Source organism: Penaeus chinensis, chromosome 18, assembly GCF_019202785.1.
Source record: "Penaeus chinensis breed Huanghai No. 1 chromosome 18, ASM1920278v2, whole genome shotgun sequence".
Classification (NCBI taxonomy): Eukaryota; Metazoa; Arthropoda; class Malacostraca; order Decapoda; family Penaeidae; genus Penaeus; species Penaeus chinensis.
Window position 1 is genome coordinate 15,944,356 of NC_061836.1, and position 7,500 is coordinate 15,951,855.

General features: G+C 40.4%; 1 protein-coding gene across 4 annotated transcripts in view; it reads left to right on the forward strand.

Moving 5' to 3' along the window:
• LOC125034436 overlaps window positions 1-7,500 on the forward strand; it is a 504,708-nt gene that overhangs the window by 399,809 nt on the left and 97,399 nt on the right. For 3 of the 4 annotated variants that reach the window (XM_047626179.1, XM_047626178.1, XM_047626180.1), the window contains exon 5: window positions 2,930-5,047. In XM_047626179.1, coding sequence (XP_047482135.1) covers window positions 2,930-5,047 — 2,118 coding nt within the window. Of the gene's footprint in view, window positions 1-2,929; window positions 5,048-5,697; window positions 6,684-7,500 lie in introns of those variants that run through there. The other variant, XM_047626181.1, reaches the window with a different exon arrangement.

Genomic DNA, 7,500 nt, shown 5'->3' on the forward strand with positions numbered 1-7,500 from the left:
TGAGAAGAGAGAGAGAGAGAAGAGGAGAAGAAGAGGTGGAGAGTGGGGGGAGAGATAGAGAGAGATGAAGAGAGAGAGAGGGGGGAGAGAGAGCGGGGGGAGAGAGGAAGAGGGGAAAAAGAGAGAGGGAAGGAGAAAGAGAGAGAGAGAGATGAAAGAAGAGAGGGGGGAGAGAAGTGAGGGGAGAGAGAAGAGGGGAAAGAGAAGAGGAGGGAGGGTTAAAAGAGAGAGAGGTAGAGAGAGAGAGAGAGTGAGAGAGAGAGAGAGGGAGAGAGAGAGGGAGGTAGAGAAGAGAGGAGATATAGAGATAGATAGAGAGAGAGAGAGAGGGATGAGAGAGAGAGAAGGGAGAGAGAGAGAGAGAGGGGGAAAAGAGATAGAAGAGATGGATAGAGAGAGAGAGATAGGAGAAAAATAGACGGATGGAGAGAGATAGAGAGAGGGAGGTAGCAGTAGAGATCTCTCTCTCGCTCTATCTCTCTCGTTGCTCTACTACTCTGCTATCTTTATCTCTCGATGCTCGCCGCTATCTCTCTCCGCTCCCTTCGATCTCTTCTCTCCTCTTTCTCTCTATCTCGCCTCTCTATTCTCTCTTTCTCTTCTCTCTCGCGCTCTACTCTCTCCTCTGCTCGCTTTCTCTCTCTCTCTCTCTCTCTTTATTTCTTTCCTTTCTTTTCTTTCTCTCCCCTATCTCTCTCTCTCTCTCTCTCTCTTACTTTCTCTCTTCTCTCTTCCTCTCTCTATTTTCCTTTCTCTCTCTCTCTCTCTTTTTTCTCTCTCCTCTTCTCCTCTCTCTCTTCTCTCTCTCTCTCCTCTTTTTTTCTTCCTTTTTCCTACCCTCTCCCCCTTCATCTTTTTCTTCCTCTCTCCTCTCTATCACTCTCTTGCTTCTCTCTCTCCTCTCTTTCCTCATCTCTCTATTCTGCTCTATCCTCTCTTGTTTTTTATTCTCGCTCTCTCTCTTTTGTTTCCTCTCTCTCTCCTTTTTTTTTTTTTTTTATTTTCTTTTTTTTTTTCTCTCTCTCTCTTCCTCTCTCTCCTTCTCTCTTCGATCCCTCTACTCTCTCCTCCCCCTTTCTCTCTCTCCCTCCTCTCTTCTCTGCTATCTCTTCTCTTCTCTCTCTGCTCGTCTCTCTCTCTCTCTCTCTCTCTCTCCTCTCTCTTTTAGTCCCTTCTCTCTCTCTCTCCTTTTGTTTTTTTTGCCTCTCTCTCCTCTCTATCTTTTTTTCTATCTCTTCCTCCTCTCCTCTGTGTTCCTCTCTCTCTCTATCTCTTATTTTTTTCCTCTCTCTCTCTCTCTATCCTATCCTTCTTTTTTTTCCTCTCTCGCTCTCCTCTTCTTATTTTTCCTCTCTCTCTCTTCGTCTGCTTTTTCCTCTCTCTCTCTCTCTCTCCTTTTTCTATACCTCGCGCTCCCTCTCTTTTTCTATACTCTCTCTCTCTTTTATTCTTTACTATCCACTCTCTCTTTATCTTTACTCCCCTCTCTCTTCCTTTTTCATTTACTCTCTCTCTCCTTTTTTCTTTACTCTCCTCTCGTTTGTTCTGTACTCTCTCCATCTCTCTTTTTTCTTTACCTCTCTCTCTCTCTTTTATCTTTACTCTCTCTCTCATTCTCCTTTTCTTACTCTCTATCTCTCTCTCTTTTCATTACCTCTCTCGCTTTTTCTTTACTCTCCTCCTCTTCTCCTTTTGCTGTATATCTCTCCCTCTCTTTTCTTTACTTCGTCTCTCTCTCTTTTCGTGTACTCTCTCTCTCTTTTTTCTTTACTCTCGTCTCTTTTTGTTCTTTACTCTCGCTTCTCTTTTTTTCTTCTACTCTATCTCTCTTTTTTTCTTTACTCTCTCCCTCTTCTTCTTTTCTCTATCTCTCTCTCTCGCTTCTCTCTCTCTCTCTCTCGACTCTCTCTCTTACTCTCCTCTATCTCTCTCGATCTCATCTCTCTCTTTCTATTTTCCTCTCTTCCCTCTTTTTACCTCTCTCTCTCTCTCTCTTCTTCTCTCTCTCTCTCTTCTCTCTCTCCCTCGCGCTCTCTCTCTCTGACTCTGCCCTTCTCTCTCTTTTTTTTTTTTCTTTTTCCATCTATCTCTCTCTGCTCTCTCTACCTCTCTCTCTCTCGTATCCCCTCTCTTCTCCTATCTTCTGCGTCACTCTCTCCTCTCCTCTCTCTCTCCTCTCTCTCTCTCGCTCTGTGACGTCCTCTCGCTCGCTCCTCTCTCTCTTCTCTCCTCCCTCTATAAGTCCGTCATCTCTCTCCCTCTCTCTCTCTCCATACACTCTCTCTCTCCCTCGCTCGCGCTCCTTCTATCTCTCTCTACGCGCTCTATCTCTTCGCTTCTCGAATCATCGCGCTCTCCTTAGATCTCTCTACTCTCGATCTCTCATCTCCATCCTCTTTCCTCTCTCTATCTCTCTCTCTCTCTCTCTATCTTCTTCCTCTCTCTCTCTCTCTTCCTTCTCTCTCTCTCTCGCTCTCTTCCCTCTCTCGCTCTCTCTCTCTCTCTCGCTCTCTTCTCTCTCGCTCTACTCTCCCCTCTCTCTCTCCTCCTATCTCTCTCTCTCTCTTCCTCTCTCTCTCTCTCACTCTCCTCTTCTCCTCTCTTCTGCTCCTCTCTACATCCCCACAAACGAAACCCACACATTGATACACACATCAACAACTACCCCCCAAATAAAACACACCATCACCCTAACAGCCCCTCCAACTAACCATCACTGCAGCAACATACCTATCTGCCTTTAATCATAATCCTTACTTACATTAACTACGATCCAACTTCAAGTACACCTCAATATTCCCTCACCCAAACAGAACCAACATTATTTCTACTATCCAACCCCAGACATCACCTGAAACCTTTGTATCATTTTCCTTCTGCACATTATCCAAACATTTTGCAATTTCTAACAAACACCAATTACTTTCAGGCAAGGACAGTGGGTTCGACGAGACTCCTCCAATCGGGGATGAGTTTGCCACCAGTCGTGGAGGTCGTTCTGGAGGGGCTTTTATTGTATCTGGAGTGTTCAATGACTCTTCTCGAATGTTCATCCCAGCACCACCGTCCCCAACCCCTGACTACGATGATGATGGAGAGTCAGATGGAAATGAGTCTGACATCCTTCAGGGTTCACAGTTTTATGTCGTGACGGACCAGCAAGGAGAACCTGTGAAAAAGAAACTGACCAACAGGGATTCCTTGAGTGATGACAGTCTCCAGAATGCTCCAGTCACAACCAAGAGCACTTCCAAATCATCTACGCCACCAAAGACACCCTCAACACCCCTGCAGAGCATGATGAGGGCATTTCATAAAGGTCTTCCTGACCTCGAGCAAGAGAATGGATTCTCTGATGACTCCCTCGAGGATTCAGTGACTGCTCAATCTCGTCCTTCCACCATCAGTCAGAAACCACACAGACCTACCTCTATGGAGTCTCTTGTCTCCATGGAGAGCTCTACTGCTTCGTTTGATTACATGAATGCTGGGCAAGCAAAGAATTCTTCCTATGGGAGAGCAAGATCAAGGCCAAACAGTGCTGAGACTGGAGCCCAGAAAGGAGGTAATGTGCGAGACAGGAAAGACTTGAATGGTAAGGTTAAAAAATCAACACCCAGATCGGCAGAAAATGGCATTGGCCAAAAGGGTAATTTAAGTAACAAAGACAGTGAGAAAAACATTGAAGAGTCTAACAACTTTAGCAGACAGAGTTCAAGAGAGAGTTCACACAGCTCTGGCTCAACTAGTTCCAAACCTAGTGAAAAGTTTGATACTATAAGACATATGTTGAAAGAAGGCTTGATAGAAGGCTTAGATGAAAGTCCACCTACCTTCAAACCACCTCCACCAATAAAGAAAACACCAAATGGAGTCCATACAGAGGACAGAGCTGATAGTGGCCTAGGTTCTGCTGTCAGCACAACTAGGACAGATGAAAGTGGTGGCAGTGATAACCGATCTGATTTTTCAGGCACCCCACCATCTATTCTTTCCCCACAAGATGGAGACGCCACAAAGAAAGGCAGACCAGAAACTAAAAGAGGGAAGGAAACAGTACGTAGTCGAACATCTATTGGGTCAGAGGACATGGAGAGAAATCGAGATGAAGGGGATGAAGTAGAGGTCATGATGCAAGAGACGATGGAAATTCCTCCTCCTCCTCCACCAAGGGATGAGTCAATGCACTGGACTCCTCGAACCACCACTCCCTTGTCGCAAAAAGATTCTGCCAGAAGTTCATTAAGAGCGACACCAACCACACCCTCCACATCTAAAAATTCAAGCTGGTTGCACAACGCTACCAAGGAAGAGATGGTTGAAATATCTTCTGCCAACTCTCCTCTGCCTCCAGGAGAGAAGATTACCCATGTTGATGATTTGTATGGACAGCATGAACATGTAGGCAATGGGAATGAGGTGAGCAGTGCAATTAATGGATCCTTAGCAAGCCAGTACAGTATCCAGGATAATGATAACCCATTGACAGATCGTGATTTCTTAGAGAATCTCAAAAACCTAGAGCCTCGTCCTCGACCTGATACCTTAGCTGTGATTAGCGAAGACCAAGGAAGCATTGGGTCCAAGAGCAGTCGATCTGGACGGTTGTTATCGAGACTTGCAGATTCTGTCCGTAGTGGAAGTAGAACACCAACTCCCTCCTCCTCCAATAGTTCCACCACACGTGCCACCACCACCAAACTGACCTCAACATCAAGGTCTTCCACCCGCATACACGGCGACATCATCAGGGATCCCTGGCGATCATCCTTGAGGGAATCAGCCCTGCCTTCCCCTCAGGAATACGCACGCCTTCCATCACTCAGTCCCTCCGTTGTTCCCCTTACTCGTGATGGCTCAGGTCGCTTCAGGAGCATTGAAGACCTTGCTGAAGCTGTCTCAGAGCCCACGCAGCAGGAGGTCACACTCACTGGAAAGAAAAAGAAACACTCAACACTTCCGCCCAACCTCACACCAGCAGATATGAAAAAAGAAAATAAGGAACTTCGAAGAGCTACTTCACTGATGGTCGGCAAAAAAGGAAAAGGTATGTGCATCATCAGTAACTTTTGTTTGCATGTATTTTGTCGTCACAAATACTTTTGCTAGAATGTTTTGATAGTAATTTGTGTAACTATAGAGTGCTTGATGTAACACAGATAGACTGTTGTGCTTTTCAAAAGAGGAAACTATTTAATGAAAATTACTTCTTGGGAATTGTTTTGCTTAACCAAAAGGAAACTGATGATTTGCATAAAAGATATTACCTGCATTCTCCAGTTTTTAATTAATATTCTTTTTTAGTATATTGCTGTAAAGAGGGATGAGACTGAGTATCGAGGAAGTAGTCAGTGTAAACATGTTCTGTAAAAAATAATAAAAATACATTGCATTTGATAGACACAGTTTGGTACTCTTGTTCAATGCTTATTTTTCAGTTGTCATATATGATTTATTCCAATTATGTAATAGTTTTCATAGTAGAAGCCACATCAAAATAATCATGGTCTTCGTAGACTTTTCTTAAGTACAAGGGATTTCCATCTTTCATGAAAACAGGCTTATTATATATTTTTGTAATAGAGAATTCAGGGAGTTGTTTGGAAATATAGGAAATTGACATTACTGAAATGATTTATCTACCTTTTATTTTTACACCCATGCTGTGCACTACTGCTTGAAGTGAAAGTTTTTCAGAGAGGTGATAAATGTATCGACATAATCACACGTGACTGGCCTACCCAGTATACTCTTTCTGCGAGGAACTCCATTACTGTTAGAACAGACCCAGAGATGCAAGAATGAAGATATATTAAACAGATTGTATTATTAATGTTTTTTTTTCTTAGACTATACGTAATATATAATGGATTCCTGGCTATCATGACCACCCTTTAGTTGAAGATACAAGGATTTGGGCAAAGCTGAGGAAATAGTTTTAGCATCAATGAACTTTATTTTGTTTTAAATCTATGGAGAAATATTGAAACTTTTAATGTTATATGTAGGCACTTTCCTTTTGTAACACTTTTAAAGCCAGTGTCATATCATGATTACATATGTGAATTAATTTCTCGATGCTTTCTTTTCATTTTGTAAGTATTACATGATTTCACTGTTATTTTACTATATCATTCTAAGCAAAATGATTTTTCTTATTGACCATGAGAACTAGCATTTTCAAATTTGGCTTCTCTGTTTTAGGCCCAACATCAAAAGTTATGATTTATTATTAACTCTCATTATATTTCTATAATGTGAATGTTCACAGTATTTTCGATGATATATATTTGTATCCATATTTATTATTGTCTTTTGATGATTTATTAGTATATGCAGTAGGTTGTGGAGGATAGATCTTATATTTCCTTCTCAAGAAAAAATGTTTCAGGAATATAGATTATGAATTGATCAATTTTTAAATCAAATTTGAAGAAACTAGTATATTCAGTACTAAAAGTTTATATATTTTTTAACATGATGCGAAACAATATATTTTTGCATTTTATAAAGATATACAGCAGCTATGATTATCCTCAGTTTAGAATGAGTCTTAATTATATTATTTTCTATTGAAAAGAAATTAATCATCTTTGATAGTTACAGGGACAAAGTTTGTTTAATAATGAAATCTGCCAGAATTGATGAATTGATATGTAATACATTTTTTATGATTATTATTACTTTTTGTTGTTTTCATCCCCACCTTAAAAAAAATAAATAAATAACAGTACACTATACAAAGATTGATGCCTTTGTGATATCACTCATTCTTTCCTCAGAGTGATTAGATTAGGCAGTGCAGAATTCATCGAAGCTTCATATTTGTTGCAAAACTCGTAAGCAGTGAGAGAATTAAAAGTTTACTTTCACTTTATCTAAGTTTCAATTAATACATAACTTTTAATGAGTAAAAAGTAAGTAATTCGCAACAAGCCACCTTCTTTCTCAAATGCATTACAGCTTGGGAAATGGTGCAGTGTAATTATGCTGTCACCATTTGTCATGGATATTCACATGATGTGTCAGCAAAGCATACCTGGTGATTTATTAGGTACAGTTTAAAGCTGCAAGCATATTTAGAGTCTAATCAAGTAATTGCTCTGCATCATTTTTTCATGCAATCTCAAATTAGTTCAATAACATATAAGATACACTTATATATCTATCATTTTTGGATAACCTGATCAAGAATTGTAGAAAGTTTTTTTTTTTTCTTATTCTTTCTTTCTTTTTTTCTTTCTCTCTTTCTTTCTTTCTTTCTTTCTTTCTTTCTTTCTTTCTTAAGAGAACATCTACTCTTGGTATGAGTACCAAGAGTATAAAAGCATGAACTCTACAGATTATATTATTAGGTAATTTATATGTGTCATTTTTATCTTTAAATAATTAGTTACATGCAAGATAAACTTCAGCTTATGAATGCTAGATCACTTTAAGATGAAGTTCACCTATGCAGGCATCAATGTATTAAGGATACACAACATTTCTAATATTGTG